Source organism: Rhinolophus hipposideros, assembly GCF_964194185.1.
Source record: "Rhinolophus hipposideros genome assembly, chromosome: 7".
NCBI lineage: Eukaryota > Metazoa > Chordata > Mammalia > Chiroptera > Rhinolophidae > Rhinolophus > Rhinolophus hipposideros.
In genome coordinates this window covers 9,978,871-10,000,906 of record NC_138053.1, presented here as the reverse complement: position 1 = coordinate 10,000,906, position 22,036 = coordinate 9,978,871, and the positions used below count along the sequence as shown (strand labels likewise).

The following is a 22,036-nucleotide window of genomic DNA, read 5'->3' as shown; positions in this document are numbered from 1 at the left end:
GGGCACCTAATCGCTTTAGTTTCCTATGGTTTCATTAGTCAGAGCTCTCAGGCCAGCCCACTTCCATGGTTCCACTGATAAGCATATATATATATATATGTATATGTATATGTATATGTATATGTATATGTATATGTATATGTATATGTATGTATGTATATATACACATATACATGTTATGCTTCCATCAGGTGCCCAAACCTGATCCAATGAAGTCTAGTTCAAAAACAAAATGGTCATACAGCATGAATGTGGCAGGTACTTCAACCGTATCAGCCATCTATCCAATACAATCATAGTTTTGAAGTATGTTTAAAGTAATAAGTAAAAAGTATAAAACATACATATGCAAACAGATGGGAAAGGGATAAATTAAAGGCATCATAGTCGTGTTAAGGTGGAGGGATTACAAGCGATTATTTTTCTCCATTTTGCAGTTTTCACTTAATGATACTATAATTGCTTTTTAGTTTTCAAGTATTTTGTAGAAAATAATCTCCCCCAAGCAATTGTACTCATGCAACCAAAAAACTACGTTCAGTCACTCCATGAACTTGTCTTGAAACAGAGACCAAAGTCACAACCTTTAAAGCTCATGGTCACCTTTGCACAGGTGGAGCAACTTACCTTGCCAGGTAAAGGTGAAGGCCATAATTGTAGATTGTGAAAGCACCTTGAAGGCAAAAGTGTCTATTATTACTATGAAAACTCCTTTTAAACTGCTATAATAGCATATGCCACATAAGCAAAACAACCTACTAACTTGGTTGTGGAAAGACGTCCTTTGTCTACCCGCCAAGTATTTGAAAATACCACCCACTCAATTGGCAGACTCCAGGACCTGAGAGAAGCCACCACAGCAGTTTTGTGAAACCAGCCACCCCTGGCTTCACTTTGATGTTCTCTGTCTACACCCTTGTTTCAGTTCCTCTGCCACAGACATACAATTACTAAATATTATTATTGCTTGATAATAACTATAATTACAAGGACGACCTGAGAAGGAAAAGACAGGAGAAACCGAATATCCATATGGATTGATGTGTGAGCTGGACAGTCTGTTTGTATCTCGTAAAGCCTGAACCCCCTTCTAGTCGGTCCCCAGCATTAACTCGGGGCACACAGCTGAGAGCCAGAACCTCAAAGATAGAGGCTTTACTACCCTCCCCGGGGCAGACAGCGGCTCTGGCGATTCGGGAAACGAGATGTGAAATCCTCCCGGGCTCCTAGAGGCGACCCGGAAGCGCAGCGCAGTCCCGGAAGACGGGGTGCTGACACACTTCCGGCCTTTGTGACTCATTGTGTCCGTGTCGAGGCGTCGGGAGGGCCTAGGTCCTTGTGCAGCGCCCTTCGGCCGGCCTGAGCCCCCGAGTCAGCTCCCCTTTCTCGCCCAGCGCCCCAAGGCGGCTCCCGGGGCTCACGGTGAGACTTGGGCCGGCCCCTGGGGAGGGCGGGCGGGGCCGCAGAGCGGTGTGCGTGAGGGTGGGCTCTGCAGCTGCGGCCCCGGGGTCCCCTCCAGGCGGCCCGGGCGGAGTGTGAAGACAGTCCCTGTCCCTGTCCCCTTCCTAGGCCCAGCCGTGGGAAGCGCCGTTCCCGGGGAGACGTCCCCGCCCCACCCCCGGGTCCCGGCGGGAAGGGGGCGAGGGGTTAGTGGCCGGGGGTGCCCCCAGACTGCAGAGAAGCCGGCTGCGGGCCCCTTCCGGGCCCCTGGCCCGCAGTGTCGTCATCGTCGTTTGACGTTTCTGAGAAGGGGGTCTCAAGCCAACCGACGACCCCTGTCAGGGTTTTCTGCTCGCCTTTCGTCGCCATTTGCTTTGATTCCAGTGAGAGATTTTCTTCGGGGTCCTTCAGGACCTCCAGGTGAAAAATACGGAAGGCCGAGAAATGGACACGTTTTCAAGTGCCGCATGTGTGTTTCCAGATCACCTGCTTCTCGTCACTCCACCCCCTCGCCTACTCCCTGACCGGTGATTAAAGAGTAGTTGAAGCCTAGTCAGACTGGATAAAAAAGTGATCCGGACCCAGTAGAGATTACATACAACCCACTCTCTGTTTCAGCTGTATGGAGGGCTTTGAAGGCTTTTAGAAATGAGCTGTCAGGAAGATGAGGTGGATTTTTCGGTTCTGCGTGGCTGCTCTGCTGGACTTGTCGTGGGTGGAGGGTGAAGGGAATTGGTGGAAATTGCACTCGGCCGTTAGGAAACATAAACTGAGTGACCTTGGATAAGACAAGACACTTCGCCAACTCTCAGTTTTGTCATCAGTAAAATTAACTAGGTTTTCTCAAGAGGTCCTTTTCAACGTTGAAATTATTTGATTTAGTGTAATTGAAAAATTCAGCTGTAGTTTACCCTGACACTGCCCCCCTCCCCTCCCTTTCCGGCAGTGCTTCCAGTACACAATAAGACACTTTCATTATAGAGAGTGGCTGTTACATGGCCTGGGACCAAAGAAAGCATTTATTGTACAGGCCAGTGCTAGGCGGATTGGAGGTGGTCAATAAATACTTGTTGAATTGAATTGTGGAGAATTCATTGTAATCAATCAACAAAGTACTGTTACTCTATATGCTGGCCAAATGAAATCACTTTATTACATAATGATAATTTGTTTCTCCAAGTTTATATTGACGGAGTTACTATGCAAGATGCTTGTTCATTATTTCAGGCATCGTATTCATCTTAAAAACAGGGAAGCTAGCTCCTTAATACCATAGTCTTTTGCTTATTCTCTACTTGATCTAAGCATTTAATTTTTTTCTAATTTTATGTTGCATCTAAATTCACATTAGTGTTAAATCTTAACTTTTCATTCTGAGGTTGTATCAGGATTCTTTGTGTCGCTAGCTGTATTTTAAACATAGCTTTAATATTTAAATCAGTTTATGGTAGCTCTGTATAGAAATGGGGGAGGGGCACAGTTTGTTTAAACTTTGCAGACTACACCCTGGAAAAGATAATGGCCTATTTAGAAAATAGCCTTTGGAATACACTGAGCTTGTAACTTCAAACCCTTTTTTTAAGAAAATCATTCATATTTATCTTTGGTGAGAACCAGTTGCTGGGGGTAATCTTATCTAAATCGGATAGTATGTCAGAATGTTTTTCAGCTTAGAGAGACCCCAGAGGTAGTGTTCTACTCTTCCACAGTCCCTCCTCCCCCTCCCTCCCAACCCCCCCAATTTGACAAAGATACTGAGTGCCAGAGAGGTTAAGTAACTCACTCAGGGATGTGTAACTTATTTGTGAGTGACTAGAATTCAGCTGTTCCAACCTGTGCTGCTTTCAGTATTGCAGGATTTCTCCCATTGCTTAATCTTTCAAGCAGGCTGAAAATTGGAAAGTACAGTTACATCTCTTAAGTTCATTGAAAAAAGTTAAAATGCTTCCTTAGTGCCTACTTAAGTGCCATACGCTCTTTTAAATGCTTTATGTTAACTCATTTAATCCTCACAACAAGTCTGTGAGGCAAATATTGTTTTTTATCCCCATTGTACAGATGAGGAAACATGCATATAGAGAATATTTGCCTGAAATCGGCTGGTAAGTATATGGTGGAGCAGCTTAATGAAACTCTTCCAAGTAGCCAATTTGAGGGCAACATTGAATGATGTATGGATGGGGGGAAAATACTAACGTTGTAAATTCAGTAAAGTATTTTTTAAAAACTAATGCCTGCAAGGAATCATTCTGAGGGGTCTAAGAGGCACAAAGATGCATACCTTTAACAATAGTCCAGTTGAGGAGGGAAGTCATGAAAAATTAAATTACAGAAAAAAACAGCATAAGAACTTCCATAGCAAATGCTTGGTGGAGACCATTAGTGCCAGAAGTTTAGAGAGAGGAGAAAAGCTGTGTGCTCACATTTTCTGGGAAACCTAAACCAAAACCCAGCTCTTCCACTACTGTTGTGACTTTTGTCCAGAGTAGAAGCAGGAAATATTGGGATAGGGGAGAGGACCTGTTGAAATTGGGGAATGAGGAAATGTGCCCATGCCCTCATCTCGTCCCTTGAGGTCTCACTTCTTCCTCAGTAGTTCTTCCTATCAAGTCGCACTAACCCAAGGAGTATTCTACTCTTTAAAACAACTCTGGCCTAGGTGTGAGTAAAATCAAGATTCCTTTCCTTTATACAGCTGGGACATGATAGGATTTTCATAAAAATAGAGACTTCTGATGCTCCGCTAGTTACCGGTTCTCCTTATCCTGTTTGAAGGTCCTACCTGATGGATTTTAAATAATTCCACTTGCTTTTATGGAAAAGATGCATCTCCTGCTGTGTCTCCTTAGTCATACAGCTCTCTAGTGAAAACATTGGATGACAGATGAGGCCTATTCCTGAGTGGTCATTCTTTATAGGCACCTTCATACGCTTTCCTCTTACAAAGAATCTATGTGTACAGAAGCCCTTCCTCACCCCACATGTTGAGACACAATGAGTGTGATATAATGGTTAGAGCTTGAGCTGAGGAGTCCCACAGACCTAATTTCAAATCCTGGCTCTACCGTTTAATTGCTGTGTGAACTTGGGTATGTTATTTAATATCAGTAAATCTTACTTTTGTCATTATAAAGTGTGATGATAATTGCAGCTACCTTCTAAGATTTTTATGTGAAATGTTTAATACCAGGTGCATAGAAAGCACTCAATAAACATTGGCTCTTATTATGGCTGCTAGAGGCTTCTTGAACAGCTATGAAGAGCAAGTGGCATTTTAGCTTAGCTCTGAAGGATAAGTAGACATTGAGTGTGATGTGAGGAAAGGATGGCAATCAAAATACAAGGCATATACTGAGCAGACTGATTTTACTGGATGGAAAGATTCATGCAGGGGAGGGAGAGAAATTGATGGGAAATGAAGCTTGGGGGAAACTGGAACCACCAGGTACAGGAGGGTGTTGACTACAAAGCTATAAAGTTTTAGGAAGAATAATCTGAGAGTAAGATGGGAGATTAAGAGGGCTGGGTTTTGGGAGAAAAGGAAGGCAGGGAACCAAAGAGAGGAAGCTGGACTTAACGGAACTAGGTGGAAAAATAAGTATGAACAAAGAATTACTTCTCCCTGGTGCTTGGAGACAGTGCACATGAGAAGAGAGGAGTCAAAGAAGGTAAGATTCTGAACCTGAGTGATCGAGGTAGTAGTAGAATATCTGATCACCAATTTGCCACTAAAGGTAATAAGATGGCAGGCGGGGCTATAATAGTTTGAGTAGTTCTTGTTTCTTCTATTCAGCTTAACAGAATTTAAACTGCCAGGTTCTCTAGGAGATAAGTACAAAGATGACAAGAGTCCATGTCCTTGAGGGGCTTAAAATTTTGGGAGATGAGATAGGAACTGTAACCCAAATAATGATAAATACAAGGGGAATATAAGTGCCTTAAGATAGAAACAAAAAAGTACAAAGAGTGTTTAAGTGAGGAAGATACCTTATTTAATATGGAATGTCAGGAGACATTATACGTCTTGAAAGGTGAGTAAAAATTTGACCAATAGAGTTGATTTGGTGGGAGATAGTTCACAGCAAAGAAGTGATGGAAAACATACCTTATGGTTGGGGAACTTTCACGGGCCCCATCGGCTGGAATATAGGGGATCACTACTAAGAAAAGTAGTGGGAGGTAAGAACGAATAGTAGAATGGGGTGTATTCTTTGAACACTAAATTGGTAGATATCAAGGATTCCTTAACAGTAATTGAGAGAAAGGAGGGAGTGACCAGAAGCTTACTTTAACAATACCGCATTTATCTTGGTTTGTGGCTTGTATTGGAACAGGGAGAAAGTAAAACTAGAGAAACTGTATGGGGCTGTGGCACTAAACTGGGCAGAAGATACGGAGCTTGAATTAGGGTGGTGGAAAATAATCGTGAGACACACAGCAGGAAGAGATAGTTTTTCTTTTGACTTTTCAGAACTGAAACAAGGAAAGAAACTAAGGCTTATAGGAATTATTTAGCCTCCAGTTGGGTTAAGCTAGCCAAAGGGGATATCTCTTGGACTACCTACTTGCTGTCTTTTCCTGTAAAGGTTCTGGCTGTTTAGATGCCCCAGCTCCAGGGGAGGCCTCTTCCTACAAGCTGCCTTGTTAACTCCTGGCTCCTCTACCACTCCTGTTGAAACTTCCTTAGAACCCTTTGGCCATTCAGCTTTGTACTATGATTATTTGTACAAAACTAAGAATCAGGCTTCTCATCTTTTTATTCCCCTCGGTCTAGCAGGACACCTTGCGTGTTGTAGATATGCAGAAATGTTTAGGAAATTGAAGGAGAATGGGGTGCAAAACAGGTCTGATGCAATCAATGGGAAGGGCTAGAAGATGATTTGTAGTAGGACTTTTACCAGCTTAAAATCATTGGCGAAATAACTTAATTCCTGCATTCCCTTTATATGTATGTAGAAAGTCTTTTTGAATGTAATGTTCTTTATTATCATGGACTCCTAGTTTAATAAGGATTTCTGTTTTTCATTAAAGACCAAAAAAATGATGGACAAACTAATCCTGTGATAAATCTCAGATTAAAATCATATTCTTTGTGATTAAAACAGTCATCTCCAAACTTTTATGGTTACACACCTGTCAGTAAAAACTATGTATAAAAGTTATATAAAAGTATTATACCAGTATTTCGCATAATAAAACAAAAAGTACATTAAATTGCTATTTAGAAATAACTTTTATACTTTAAATGTACATGATCTCTTTGCCACCAAAATTACTAATTTTTTAGTGAGAGCCATCGAATTAAAAATGTTTTGCTAGTTGGCCTAATTCCTTGTGATACAGCAGTTGGATGCTCTGTCTCTAAAACTTGAATTTGATGCTTAATTTTGATGGTTGTAGAGGTGAAAAAATACTTCACAAAGATTTGTCACTTCAGATGGAAGAAATACACTGTTAACTCTTTAGCAATTCACAATTGGTCCTCCCCCCAACCAAATTTTTGTTGTTGAAATTCAGCTAGTACTTTTCCATTTTCCATAATCTTAAATCACCTGTTCTTACAAACTAATCAAAAGGGGTTTGTTTGTTTTTTTATATTTTTAACACACAGGCTTAAGACCCACTAAAAATGTTCATTTGGGAGATTTTTAAACAGATTAGAAAATAAAATGTGTAGATAATAAGGATACTTACTAATTTGGGGCAGTTAAAATTACATAACAGTGGAAATGTTTCCCAGCATACATCTGTTCTCATAATACTTTCCTCACACTCTTTTTTTTAAAGCAGCTACTTTCTCACTTATTGGTTGACTTCTTGTTTGGTTCAGATCGTCATTGGTTTTTACCTCCTAATCTGGCTAAGTAAAACCTTGTTCTGGATAGAAGCTTCAGCTGTGCCAATTTCTTATTCGTGTGTATTTGTGTCATTAGTATTTCCTATAACTGTAGTTTCTCTGCAAAAATCTTTAAAGCTGCTTGTCTCTTTTTTTTTTTTTTTTGAGCTGTAATTGACATATAACATTATATTAGTTTCAGGTGTACCACATAATGATTCAATATATGTATATATTGCAAAATAATCACAGTAAGTCTAGTTAACATGTGTTACCATATTTTAACAAAAGTGTTTTCTTGTGATGTGATTTTTTAAGATCTATTCTCAGCAACTTTTCAAATATGCAATACAGTATTAACTATAGCCACCATGCTGTACATTACATCCCCAGGACTTATAACCAGAAGTTTATATCATTTGACCCTCTTCATCCATTTCACCCACCGCCCCGTGTCCCCATGCTTGTCTGTTATGAAGATGAAATTGTTTAAAGCTGGATAAAATAATCCATTATTCCTCGTAACTGTCTCAGATAAACTAGGAAACATCACAGTACTTAAAAGTGAACAAGTGAATGAAGGTACCTTGGGAGCCCTCTGTGTGGGCTTTAGACTGACCAAGGCTAGACTGACCCATAAAAATATTAGAAATAGGTAAATGATAGATTAGCAAGTCCAGGGCTTCAAATATGGCTTGAATGTTGACTGTACTACCATGTTTCCCCGAAAATAAGGCCTAGGCAGACAATCAGCTCTAATGCGTCTTTTGGAGCCAAAATTAATTTAAGACCCGGTCTTATTTTACTATAAGACCGGGTCTTATATAGTATAATATAATGTAATGTAATATAAAATACCAGGTCTTATAGTAAAGTAAGACCGGGTCTTATATTAATTTTGACTCCAAAAGGTGCATTAGAGCTGATTATCCAGCTAGGTCTTATTTTCCGGGAAACACTGTGGACAGGTAGCCACATGCTGCTGAGCAAATTACTTAAGTTATCTAAGCCTCAATCGTGTCATCTGTAAAATGGTACTAGCAGTTGTGCCTCCCTGCTATTGTTGTGGGAGGAAATAAGACTGCATATACTGCTAGAAGCCTGTTGCCTGCACCCTGCCAACATTCAGCCCTCACTGTGTTAAGCACTATAAACTCATCGTACATAGCCTGCTGTCCTGGAAGTCAGGTGCTTGGACTTAGACAAACACCCTGAGGGTGGAATTCCCTCATTGGAGGTTTCTGTTTGCAAACCTTATTGTGTAAAGTGACAGTGGTGAGAACTACGGCTCTGGAGGCTTTTTTATCCCCACTACTCAGAGGCATTCTTCGTGCCTTGATGTGCAGCCTTTTGTGAAGTGTTAGCAGCACAGTTCACTTTCTGTTGCCTTACAGCTGCCTGACCGTCTGTTCCCCCGCACCTTTCCCATGACATCACAAGGAAGTGTCTTGGCAAACTGAGACCCGATGGAATGATACCGGTAAAGCTTCCTTGAGTGGGTGTCTCGGCAAACTGAGACCCAATGGACCGATAGCTGTCATTCCCCCTTAATGGATGGTTTCAGAACAATGACTCCATCCCTGGGGGCTGTGCGTGTGTGTGTGTGTGTGTGTGTGTGTGTGTGAGAGAAGGCACAGTACGTGCGCACAGTATGTGCTGGAGCACAATGGGGACTTTCGGGAAAACAGCCAGCAGGCACGAAACTCACAGACCATGGAAAAAACAAGCTTTACTTCCTCATATGATTACTAATAAAAGCTACGCGTTGACCCGATTTGGGGCTCAGTCCTTGAGGCTTGAGTCCCTTGGCCCCACTTGCAATCTACTCTTGGCTGCTGTCTTTCTTAACCCTTCTTGAATCCCACAGCTCTTGTCGTGCTGGATGTGACAACTTTTCTTAAATGTACTAATAACTTTTTTACTACTTCAGGAATAGTACAGAAACGTCTCAGAAAACATCTCATAGGACAGAAAGGCGAGCACAGGCCCTATTTGGATCAAGTCAGTTCCCTGAGCCTGAACGATGACTGCTGAATCAAGGGAAGCCACGGGTCTGTCCCCACAGGCTGCCCAGGAGAAGGATGGTATCGTAATAGTGAAGGTAGAAGAGGAAGATGAGGAAGACCACATGTGGGGGCAGGATTCCAGCCTTCAGGACACTCCTCCTCCCGACCCAGAGATCTTCCGCCAACGTTTCAGGCACTTCTGTTACCAAAACACTTTTGGGCCTCGAGAGGCGCTGAGTCGACTGAAGGAACTTTGTCATCAGTGGCTGCGACCAGAGGTGAACAGCAAGGAGCAGATCCTGGAGCTGCTGGTGCTGGAGCAGTTCCTTTCCATCCTGCCCAAGGAGCTCCAAGTCTGGCTGCAGGAGTACCGGCCCGACAGTGGGGAGGAGGCCGTGACCCTCCTGGAAGACTTGGAGCTTGATTTATCAGGACAGCAGGTAAGAAGAGGTGAAACCTATTATGTGTGAGCAGCACGCAGACTGAGACTGGAGCAAAGAGGAAGTTACTGATTTAAAGCTCGTATTAGTAGTCTTAGTAGTTTAGTAGTAGTAGTATTAGTATTAATCTATAAGCTACTACTTACATAATATGTGTAATAGCTATATTATATGTGCATATATAATGTTATATATAAAATAAACTAATATATAAGTTACTACTAATATAAGCTAGTATTAGTAGTCTGGTGGTTATTCTCCCTGCTCTGCTTGGATATTAAAAAGTATTATGGCCTTCCCCCACCTGCACCCCCTGGCATACTTACAGTCTTTTTGTTCATTTAAAGTGCTGTTTAAAAAGTGATTTACCCACAAGCCCAACCTGTTTGTCCTCAGGTCCCAGGTCAAGTTCATGGACCTGAGATGCTCGCAAGGGGGATGGTGCCTCTGGATCCAATACAGGAGTCCTCAAGCTTTGACCTTCATCATGAGGCCACCCAGTCCCATTTCAAGCATTCATCTCGGAAACCCCGCCTCTTACAGTCACGGGGTAAGAAGCAAGGTTTCTTGTAGGGAAAAGAAGCAAACTATTCAGGATGTTGTATGCCCTCTCTGTGTTGCTTAGTGCCTGTAATGAAGAAGCATGCTTCCTTTTATCATCCATTATTGTCATTATTATTAAATGTTAGGAGAAATATAACTTACAGACTCGACTTAAATAACGTTACTAAGGAAGTAAATGAAATGTGCATAATGAACTTGGGTGGACTTTACATTGTTTATTGAGCTGTTAGCATTCTGGATGTCTAACATTTCTTTTTTACAGGAAAGTGCTGGGAAGACATGATATATTTTCAGCCTCAGTTTTGAAACACTGTAGTATGTCATAAATTACCTTATAAAGGATCATTTTTAAAATTCATTTTATTTAAAATGTGTAAAAAATACTGTTTAACATCACACTTTTTCTAGGTTACTTTCAGAATTATCAAACAATGGGAAAGGATGGAAAAATTTTATTTTGGTTGAACATGAGGAAAAAAATCATTTCGGGGTTATATAAATAATCAGTTTAATTATTTTTCCTTTTGGGGAAATATTAACAATATCTTCATCCGATTTTAAAATCAAAGTAGTACACAGATCAGCAAAAACAGTAACATACTAAAAGTACAGTTGTTCAGGAAGAGTTGATGGAGGCACGTTTCTTGACCAATGTGTTTCTTTGTGATGACATTTAAGGTAGGAATATTAGTGCTTAAGGAAGCATCCTCTTCTCTGCATTCTGGAGGATAGCCAGCATTCGTATGCTGGAGAAATCCGTGGAAACCTATGCACTGTGATGTTTAATCCACCACTGTCGACCTGTCCCATTTATGAACTAGGGTTTGTAAGGTCTCCATACTCCATAAGAGGTGAAATCAGGAAATCGAAGAAGATAATCATGGTTTTAAAGTGCCGGATTAGAGCTTCAAGTTGCCAGAGTAACAGTTTTAGAGACCCTGGTAACAATATAGTTACTTAGCAAATAGTTCTTCAACTAATTGAAGCATATGCATTTATTCTCAGTTTCCTCTTTGTGCTTTTCATCTTTCCAGAGTGTTTCCTAACTCTCGGAAGGTTAATATGCTAGGTGCTTTTTCATACATTTTGCTTTAGCTTATCTTATTATTGTACTGTCTGAAAGTTACAAGTTTAGTAATTCAGTGTCAAATTCATTTCTCTACTATCTTTGCAGCTCATTAATATCATTTATTTACCACTAACATTTCCAAATCTAATATTACTTGGCAAGGGAGGATTTTAATTTCACAGTTTAAAATTTTTCTAATTGTTCTTATCCATTGTAGTTAGCGTGATTATACGATATAAATGTCTTTTATTAGATGAGTGTCAGCTTATACCTTTATACACTTATAAATGTCTCATTAACATTTGAACCGTGTATACGTTTTATTAAAAAATTAGATAAGTGAGGGAGAAAAGTAGAGGGACAAAATGGCAAAACTTACCAGAGGTAAGAAGACCCCCTTCCTACCTGTGTTTCAAGATTTTACTACTACAGATTTTTTAAGCTGTTCTTGCGTTTTTCACAACTAAATGGGATTCTGATGTCCTAGTACTTGTTCCTTGGACTGGAGAAAATTAAATTTTGAGCCAAGCTTGAATCATGGGCTGAATGTTACCCACTTCTGTAGCTGAGAGTATGAATCTGGGTTCTAAATCTGGCGCTGCCATTCTTAACTGTGACATTAGACAAGTCATTTACTCTCTCAGGGCCTCAGTTTCCCCTTCTTAGAAACAAAGGGGTTGGACCCGGTGGTTTTAAGGACCCTTTCTTGATTCCTTTATGACTCCTGTTTAAAAACATAGGTCATGCTTTTTCTTGTTTATAGTCTCCCTAGTTATCTATTCTGTAGTTAAACATTGAACATGCTGGTGCAGGAAAAACAGTGCCTCTGGCCCCTTCTTTGAGGGGAGGCCCAGAGCAGAGCTGCTTTTTAACTCAGAGTTCCTTTCTTCTCCCCCAGCTCTGCCTGCCACCCAAGTTCCTGCCCCTCATCACGAGGGTCCCAGAGACCAGGCGATGGCGTCTGCACTACTCACGGCAGATTCCCAGGTAAGCGGAGGCCCCTCTGCCCTCCCAAGCCCCTCCCTCTATCTGCTTCTTCCTGGAGCTCTTTTAGCAGTCTCCACCCAGGACTCACTCTCCGTGTCCCTGCCCACAGAGTGGCCCCACCCACCCACCCTCCTGTCCACCAGAGCCTGTCATGGTCACCATTTCTTTCCCAGCACCCTCTAGGTTTGCATCAGCTCTGTCCCTAACTCCAGGTTTGGGCAGTGGGTATTTCCCTGAGCTTTGGGGGAACTGAGTGTGGGGTCTCATATTATTTCAGGCAATGGTGAAGATCGAAGACATGGCCGTGTCCCTCATCCTGGAGGAATGGGGATGTCAGAACCTGGCTCGGAGGAATCTCAGTAGGGACAGCAGACCGGAGAATTATGGGAACGTGTTTTCCCAGGGTAAGACTAGTGCAGGATTACTGTCTGATAAGATTGTTTTGTCTCTTTTTTTTGTTAATTGTGGGATCTCTGATGTATTCAGTTCAGTATTGACAAGGATTTAGAGACTCCTGAGCCCCTTTCTTCAGACCAGACAGAGAATGAGAACATTTGTATCCATTTAACCCCAGAAGCCTGGTACTGTGACTTCCTGATTCCAGGTGGATTTTTTACCTCTAGGTAGGTTTTGCTGTTTGAAATCAGAAATGCTCTTGTATTCTGAATCCTCACCTCTTCCACCACTGTTACCTGGGAGGTTTCTGCCCCACTCTGAAGGTTGCAGTTTGGATGCCTCTGTTGAGGGGGAGTATCTGTATTTCCTAGTGTAGAATTGATAAGGTAAGAATTGATCATTGGTCTAATCCAACTTGGGACCATGTTCCTGAACCTACCAAGCAGTCATCGTTCCATGGGCTTTCTGTCCTTTTTTGTCCTATAGGCGTTGCTCTGTGACAGCTTTCCATAATTCCATGAACTTGCACTTGCACTTTCCTTATGATTAGGCCTCCCAGTTTCCAAACCAAATAGTCGTCTATGAAGAGCCCTAGTTCCTGGGTGTGTAATAAGAACAAATTCTAAGAGGCATCAGCCAGATAAGACAAAGTGACACACAATTGACAAACATTACTATTTGTCTCTGCTAGATCTCAACCCCAGGAGACATTACTGGAAAGAAGCTCTCAAATTAGTCTTGTCATAGGGAAGTCCACAGTGAGGCTTCTGCCTGGGAACGGCAGAGGGAGGGCAAATGAAGGGAAACTTCATGAAGAAAAGATGTTACTAAAGAAACCTCAAGTGTTGTTTTGAACTACACTTTGATCAAACTGGAGTTTGATTTCTTGGTACTTGTGCTAAGGACTAGATGAAAATTAAGCCAAAGAACTGATATGTATTTATGAGCTGGGTGTTATCTACTCCATGATAACTTACGGGGGAAAAAAAAGAATTGGACCGTCTGGGAACTATCCAGGTAGTTAAGGACCATGACTTGGAATTCAAACATAGTGGACCAGTTTCCTCTTCCTTACGATTGGTTCGGTGTTTATGTTAATTTCATCACTAAAGTCGAGGTTTAGATATTATTCAGCTCCTTGGAAATTGCATTCAGGGGCCTGTTTGTCATAGTGCAGGCCCCCTTGAACAGGTTTCTTAAGGCCACATAAATAAAAAATAGAGAAGACATTTTTGGAGTCTTTTCTAGGCAAATGTAAACATATAAAATAGTATATGTTTATTGAACAATTTTTAATCTCTGCTTAAAAACAGTGAATAGAACAGTCTACAATAAAAATATATTCCAATGTTTTAATATGCTAAATGCTAAAATAAGAGGATCAGCTCTGCATTTGTAAAATTTTGTTTTCTTCTAGTATCTCCTCCATGAGCTATCTCTGGAAATGTTTTCAGTTTCTTTTCTGTTCTCAGTTATTCTCAGCTGTCTTTCTGTGAAGGTTTTAATTGTGTTTACTAATGCCCTGACCAACTTCTTCACCCTCATCTCTGTTACTTGAGCACTGTCGGCTGTATGCTGCTCTCCCTGGTGGAGAGAAACTATTTCCTGTGTCTGCATATCCACACAGCCTGCGAAGTTCAGAGCTCGTTGTTTTGCCCATTAACCATCTCCTTGTTGATAAAAATCTCAGACTGGAGGAGTTTTCACTTTTCCTTTAACTATATTCTCTTATTTCTGCTAATACCCTTACCATATTATAGGAAGGACCTGACCTCTTTTTAAGCTCATAAATACTTATCCTAGAGACAGACTGATTTTTTTACATGTATATTTGTTCCTTCAAACTAATTATTGGGTGACCAAAAAATGGAAGTATGAATTGTAACCTCTTAGGTTCCTTCCTTCCTTAGCTGGTTCTGTGCCCTCTGCTCGTCCCCTGTGTGTGTCTGTCCATTCCTGTCCTCTCCGCACACTCCCTCTGTTGTCCTTTCCACTCTGCCCTCCTATTTCCCAACTCTATTCCTTGTTTCCTCTATTTTTTTCCCAATTTTTCTTCTATTTTGTTTTCAATTAATATTGTGAGGTCATTTTGCAGGCATGTAGGAGCTTCCTGGAAAAGCAATGTCACTTGATTAACCTATAGATTCAAAAGAAAAAGGTGCCATTTGTATTTTCTATTTATTGTGTCAGGTTGTGAAAGCAGGAATGAGAATGAGGAGTCAACCTCTAAAGCAGAAATCGCAGAAGACACAGCATCACATGGGGAGACAAGGGGAAGAGTCCAGAAAGATTTTGGAGAAAAACGTGAACAGCAGGGCAGAACAGCAGAAAGGCAGCAGAGGAACCCTGAGGAGAAAACTGGAAGAGAAAAGAGAGATTCGGGGCCAGCTACAGTCAAGGAAAAAAAACCCACCACGGGAGAGAGAGGTCCCAGGGAGAAGGGTAAGGGATTGGGAAGAAGCTTCAGTCTGAGTTCAAACTTTAACACCCCTGAAGAAGTTCCGACAGGAACGAAGTCTCATAGGTGTGATGAATGTGGTAAATGCTTCACAAGGAGTTCAAGCCTTATTCGCCATAAAATCATCCACACTGGAGAAAAGCCCTATGAATGTAGTGAGTGTGGGAAAGCCTTCAGTCTGAACTCAAACCTTGTTCTGCATCAGAGAATCCACACAGGAGAAAAACCTCACGAATGTAATGAGTGCGGCAAAGCCTTCAGTCACAGTTCAAATCTCATTCTGCATCAGCGAATCCACTCTGGAGAGAAACCTTATGAATGTAATGAGTGCGGGAAAGCCTTCAGCCAGAGCTCAGACCTTACGAAACATCAGAGAATCCACACGGGGGAGAAACCCTATGAATGTAGCGAATGTGGAAAAGCTTTCAACCGAAACTCATATCTTATTTTGCATAGGCGAATTCACACCCGAGAAAAACCCTATAAGTGCACTAAGTGCGGCAAGGCCTTTACCCGGAGCTCGACCCTCACTCTGCATCACAGAATCCATACCAGAGAGCGAGCGTCTGAGTACAGTCCAGCCTCCCTTGATGCGTTTGGAGCATTCCTGAAAAGCTGTGTGTAAACCAAGAATTTGTTGACAAGCCATTTCCCCCTTTTGTTTCTAAAATTATTTCAGAGGTGTGTGCCCATGGAGGAGAAAAAAACATCCTCAATTGATTTTTTTAAATCACACTTAAGGATCCTGATAGTTAGATCAGCGGTGTTCTGCCTTTGCGTAGTCTGTGGGCATGTAATTCTTCCACACAGCCCCAGAAGGAAAAACTCAGTCATATGGATAAGCCACATGCTATTTCCACACAAGATGAAAGCACATACACAGTAAAGGTCAAGCTTGTCAGTAATGAGGATACCTTTAAAGGCGCTGCTGGACTCTCAGCAACTGCAACATAGAATTGAAAGATTCAGATTGGCTCTGTGAAAATGGTACTGAGGTTAAAGCTGCTTGCTGCAAACAAGCCCTGCTTGGCCAACATTTTGCTGTACCTTCTTTCTCAAAAAAGAGGGACAGTTAAAACAAAAACTACATTGGGACATGCTGCTCAAACTAGTTATATATACGATAAGTTAATATATCTGATCACTGGTAGCCTACCAAAGCTATAGAAATCTAGGACTGTGCTGATCAGTATCAAACCAAAGATTTCTATCTCTTCCTGAAAGAGGGTATGTGCACCAGTCTACAGTTCCAAAGGACTGCCACAAACGTAGATGGTTTTATCCTCATCACTGAGAGAAATTCTACTGAAATGGCAACAGTGATTCAAAACACTTCTCTCCCTTCTAGAAGAAATCCCTAAAGCACTATCGCACTCCTAAATGCATTTCTCCATAAGTTAGCACTTGATTATATATATGTATACACTGTCCTTTAGTCCTTCATTGTTTCGTGTCTGAAAGTCGTCATCACCCCCCAAAAGAGACGCTTTGATCGTCAAGGGATGTATTCATATTCCACACAGCGCTGGACTCAGTGCTGAACACAGAAGAGGCAGTCATTCCGCCTGACTTCTAATGGGGCTTTTACATTTACGATAAAGCCCTGTGAATCACAAGTACCAAAATTCGGTAGCCTGGCCCAACTTTTGAAGAGGACCTTCAGAGCCTGAAGCATACTAAAGCTATAGATTCTGATGCGATTTTGGTCCTAAATATTAAAAAAAGGCGCTAGTTAGCTGCCTGTGTACACTTTTTAAACACAGATCAGTGAGTAAATGCCATGGAATGTCAGAAATGACTCCATCGTCGTCATCTTACAAATACAAAAACTTACTAAGACCATTTTTTGACATCTTCCTATGGCCAAGATCTTAGCCAGAATTCTCTTCAGTCAGCTGCTAACAACGTGATGATTTGGGCACTTTCTGAATCATTTGTAACGTTAAATAATATAGTTCAGAAGATGTCATTTTTGTTGCTTTTCGGAGAAAGGAAAGTTGTAGGGAGCATTTTTCTCCCCACACTTTCCAGAAACTTCACAAAAGCATTTGACATCATTAGCTGGCAATTACTAACTAAATGTGTTGTTGTTTGGAAAAGTTCACTAGCGTGCTAAGATGTGGTTGGTTGTATCATAGTCATACCGCATGGTGTCTTTTCTCTCATCGCTGAAGACTGAGGTGAGGTTATGAAACTTTGATCTTTTCCATCTTCTGTGCAGGAGGATGCACTTGGCTGCCTGGAAGCTAATGACAGACTTTTCAGATACACACACAGGACACCGAGGTATCGTGGGCTATAAGGTAGTCATCAGGGACTCAGGTATAGGTGACTATGCTCATGAGAGCTTGCAAATGATTGTGGACAGCCCTGTAGGATCTTAGACACATAGAATAAACACACCTAAAGACTATCCCTATAACGGGAGAACCTCACATAGAGTTTTGAGATTTTCCTTCAAGAAACAGAACTAAAACTATCATTCATCATTTTGTTCCCTACCAATGACTCAAGCCACTCATGAGTCAGCATGGCTTTATGGGGAGCCAGTGAAGTGGGGGCAGCTGTGGCCTCAGCTCCAGACCAAACGAAAATTCTGCACAGCAGTAATGCTTTGGCTTCTCCATAACTTGGACCAACCACAGCTTCCCTGTGTCTCTAAGCGGTTTCATCAGTGTTGCCTGGGGAAACTTCAAGGAAGTCACCTGGTGACCAGAACGTCTCTATCCATCCAATTTAAGAGAAACAGAAGAGGTCCTCCAGAAGAGTATACCTAAGTAACATTTTATAGTAAAGGTGGAAGAAATGCTTTTAGGATTTTCTTTAAAGAGTGAGCCACAGTGATGGTTGCACAGAAAACTGCTGGTGCTTTTGAGCAAAGACTTTTGCTGCTACTACCGTAGGAAGCAACTGAAAGCAGTAAGGTGCTTAACTCCAGGCACTGATCAAAGCACTGACTTTTCTTAAGAGGGGAAGAACTTTGGTCAGTTTCACATTGGCTTTTTTTTTTTTAGCCAGAACTACGTGCTGACGTAATTCAGCCATCATTTTTGTTTTTTGTTAAATGAAAGTTAAATATAACCTGTGCCCCCACATTTAATTCCCATTTTCTGGGACATCGTACTGACTGTGGGATAGCCACTGAGGTTGCTTCACATCTTCAGCAGATGCACGGCTTGAAACAGCTACTTGAAGATACGTTTTTTGACAAAAAAAAGGCTACAGGTGTTGATTAAAACCATTTGCATTACATTCATTTATCAGCTGCTCGATGCAAAGCGTAATTAGGTCATGGTCAAAAAGGCTTACAACATCTAGTTAGTGCTAAGCCTAGTCATTCAAACTTTCTTGACTGGCTGAAATCTGTTAACAGGTGAAGTACTGTAGTTAACCAGTAGGCATGCTAGTTGACCTAATGGAAGTTTTCGAAGGGCTTTTGAAAACAATACCTTAACCTTGCCAGGAAGAAAAGAACATTTCTTCAAGTTGTAGGGTATTTGTTTCTACTCCAGCCCAGCAAGCAAGGCGAAAGCCTGAGAATAGAGGTGTGTAAGGCATCTTGATATGTAAGGCACTTAGTATTTTATTAAAGGCATAAAAGTGAAACTTATATGTACAAAGGTCAGTATGTTTGGTGGGTGAGGCAATTCACATCTTACATACATCAGAATTTGTTTTCAGGAGGGAACCTCTTAAATGTGATAGTATGGCAAAGCCTTTCATCACATCTCAGCCCTTAGCCTCAGAAAGCTTATACTGTAAATAAACTTTATTATTAATATTATGTGTGAGGAAAACGTTCATGTATAGCACTCATTGCTTTGGACAGAAAATGAATTCCGTCAGTATGTTCCAGTCATGCAATGAATTTCAGAAACACTGCAGAAGACGCTCAATCTTAACTCCAGAGGATCCACAGAAGAAAAAAATGTGGGGAAATGCTAAAGAAATAGCAAAATGTGCAACTTCTTACAAAATTGTCAATGTTGGGTACTTCTATATATTTTGTATGATCATGTCGTCAGTGTGTGTGTTTTGTACCTACCCCCTGTTCTGTATATTCCCTGTAAACAGATAATGTATTTTAATCTATTTGACAGAACACATCACTCCAAAAGAGCAAAGTTTTGGGGATGAGTAGTGAAGTTGATGTCATTATAGACAAAAAAATCAGTTCATAGAACTGAGGAGGGGGAATATGAGGAAAAAAAAAACACCTTAGTTTGGTGCTTATCAGAGCAAGAGAGGTTAGTAGATTCATTAGGAGAAAAAAGGTTAATAGGGCACTAAAATGGAACAATTCCTGTCAACATCTGCAGCTTCCTGAGAGTTTTCAAAGCTCGGAAGTCGACCTCTTAGCGGCCAGACCACCATTTCAAGCAAAGAAAATGGGTTCTCTGTGCTTGTCAGGGGGAGTAAGAGGGTCTTCTCCATGAATTGAGACTAGAGAGTGTCCTGGAAAGGTCAGTGGGACCGCTGAACTTGACCAGATTCTGTAAACCATAGTTCTGCTTCCCCTACTAACTCTTAAGTCTATGCTTAGAAAATTCGGGATAGGAAAACCCCAACACGGGCACTTTCCTGGAAAATAGGCACAGATGCATCTAGTTCCGGTGTTGCAGGGAGTTTTTCTGATAAGCATTTTGCAGTATTCCTTTTGGCTGTACCTTCCCTGGTCCCACTTACTTCCCCTGGTTTATGATTCGTTCGGAGAGAGGACTTGTGAAGATTCATAGCTGTGAAAGACTTTTTCTGATTTTGGGGGGAAAAATTAGGTGGAGTTCCCCACCTTTTATTCCCGAGTTTGGTCATGCTGATGTACTACTCATCTGAAGCTGGCTAACCAGAGTCACCCAGGTCATCCTCATGGAAGAGGCATTGTGTGAATTGGAGTAACAGTGTTAAAATGTAGTCAGTGACAGCAATACTTGCCAGAGGAGCCATATTTTTGTGTGTTCTACTCTACGCAACTTCTCAAAATAGTTATGAGGGGGCTAGGGTTCCCCATCTGGGAAATCAAATGAAGGTCTTGCAGATTGCAAAGTGAAATGTAGAATCAGAGAAAAGGGGATTAAGTGGTATATAAATAGATCTTTTTGCAGAAGTTAGATTTTTATTTCAGCTACTACTGGAGAATTTAATAAGCATTATTTGAAAAGTTTTCCTAACAATAGATTTAGGTTTCATTTTTAGAATGGACACACTACTGTACATTTAAAAGCAGTTACTTATTTTGCTATTCAAATTAATTTTTTATTGTATCTAAAAATGAAATTGTTTTACTTTTCAAAGCTTTGTAAAACAAACTTGAAGTTATAGGGAGGTAAGCCATCTCCAAGTCTGCAGGTCAAACAAAAATTTGGGAAGTGCTTGGACATCTCATAATGTGAGATGTCTTAACGTGAGAACTTAGTTTCATATTGTCTGGTTATATTTAATAGTGGATACCACAAACCTCATGTTTTTCTCTTACCCTAAAACAGTGGAAGGTAAAGAGTGGGCATTAAATTCTAAACAGTGATCTGTTGTTTTTTTCACAGACTTTTAAAAAAATCTTTTGAGATTCTCACCTCCATTTACTAAAGAATCATGACTCACTTTAAAATGCACAGTAATCAGCAAAGTTAATTGGTCTAAAAATTATAGTTTCTCCCTTCAGTAAGCATCCATTAAGCAATGTTTTAAGATATAAAGAGATCTGTGATTGAAAAGCGGTATTAAAATTTGGATTTCATTCCAGTTTCAGATTTGGGTTTTAAGTTCTTTGGTCCAGTGAAAAGACTAGGCAGCTGCAGTCACCCTAAATCACTATCATTGAGTCTCCCAACAAAGCCAGGTGTGTTAGAAGAGTGGGGAGAAGGCTTGTAACAGCCCCAAACTCCCAGCTGAGGCCTGGTGGAGGGAGAGAAGAGAAACGTGGGGATGCACTGAGGCCAGTGCTTGCTTGCCTTCCCCTCACCTCAACTACTTAACAGTTTCAAGTTTTGATCTGCCCGGCAAGGGCAAAGCATGTTAGACATAGAGATTTGAGAGTAGCGGGTTCTTACAGGAAAACAAATACATGTATGGGGGTGGGGGGGGGTGAGAGGAAGCAGATTATAAGTATGCAGGAAAATCTTGTTCTAAAAATAACAAGTTTAAGGGTAAAGTGTGGGATATGCAAGTAAAATCAATTATTTTAAAATGAACATGTATTTTTATTAACTTTTAGTTAAATAGAGATTATTACAACCAGCTCAACATACGCCTAAATCTATAGAGCTAACTCAGGCATTGTCTTGTTTATCTGTAGACTGGATAAAACAACTCTTTCCTGTTTTGTCAGTTCCTGGTTTCTTAGTTTAGAATAAATTAGACCAAAAGAAGAAACTTACTTGTCTTTGTATACCTGCAGAATTAAGTTATTGCTGTTAAAACCTGGCCTTTTCATTTCACTAGTCTTCGAAGAGTCCAGATGCGTGGTAGATGTTCAGTAAATGATTTTTAAATTGAATTTGTTCATTTAAAATCCTCGTTAACATTTCTGGAAAAGCTTCTTTCTCAGTAAATAATGGAATTTTAGAGGAGAAGTGGTTTGATTTTTTTTAAGCTAGGGAACTCCATTGAAAATATTAATAATTTGAAGACTGAAGTTTCAATCATGAGAAATGGTAGCAAAATGAAATTTACACACATTTATAGTCAGTGGTCCATTTTAGGAGGCCGGTGATATCTGACAATAGTAGTGAGGTTGGGGAAGGAAATTGTGGGGATTTGTAATAAATACTCTCTTTATGTTGGTTCTCTTCTTGGGTCATGGTAAAACAATAAATTATCTCTAGGTGACAATATTTGTGGCGA

The 22,036-nt window shown here is 40.9% G+C and overlaps 1 protein-coding gene across 1 annotated transcript; it reads left to right on the top strand.

The window, feature by feature from the left end:
* The first annotated feature begins 1,276 nt into the window (after positions 1 to 1,276).
* On the top strand, positions 1,277 to 22,022 carry ZKSCAN1 (zinc finger with KRAB and SCAN domains 1). Its single transcript, XM_081054107.1, has 6 exons — positions 1,277 to 1,422; positions 9,207 to 9,722; positions 10,119 to 10,272; positions 12,254 to 12,342; positions 12,620 to 12,746; positions 14,929 to 22,022. Exons 2-6 carry the CDS (start codon positions 9,300 to 9,302, stop codon positions 15,819 to 15,821), a joined length of 1,686 nt encoding a protein of 561 aa, XP_080910233.1. The 5' UTR covers positions 1,277 to 1,422; positions 9,207 to 9,299; the 3' UTR covers positions 15,822 to 22,022.
* The last annotated feature ends 14 nt before the right edge of the window (positions 22,023 to 22,036 follow it).

Excerpts from the sequence above, each read along its gene's own strand:
- ZKSCAN1 (XM_081054107.1), top strand. The coding sequence starts at position 9,300 with ATGACTGCTGAATCAAGGGAAGCCACGGGTCTGTCCCCACAGGCTGCC. Across the intron at positions 9,723-10,118 it reads TTGATTTATCAGGACAGCAG|GTCCCAGGTCAAGTTCATGG; the intron begins GTAAGAAGAGGT and ends GTTTGTCCTCAG. Across the intron at positions 12,343-12,619 it reads TACTCACGGCAGATTCCCAG|GCAATGGTGAAGATCGAAGA; the intron begins GTAAGCGGAGGC and ends ATATTATTTCAG.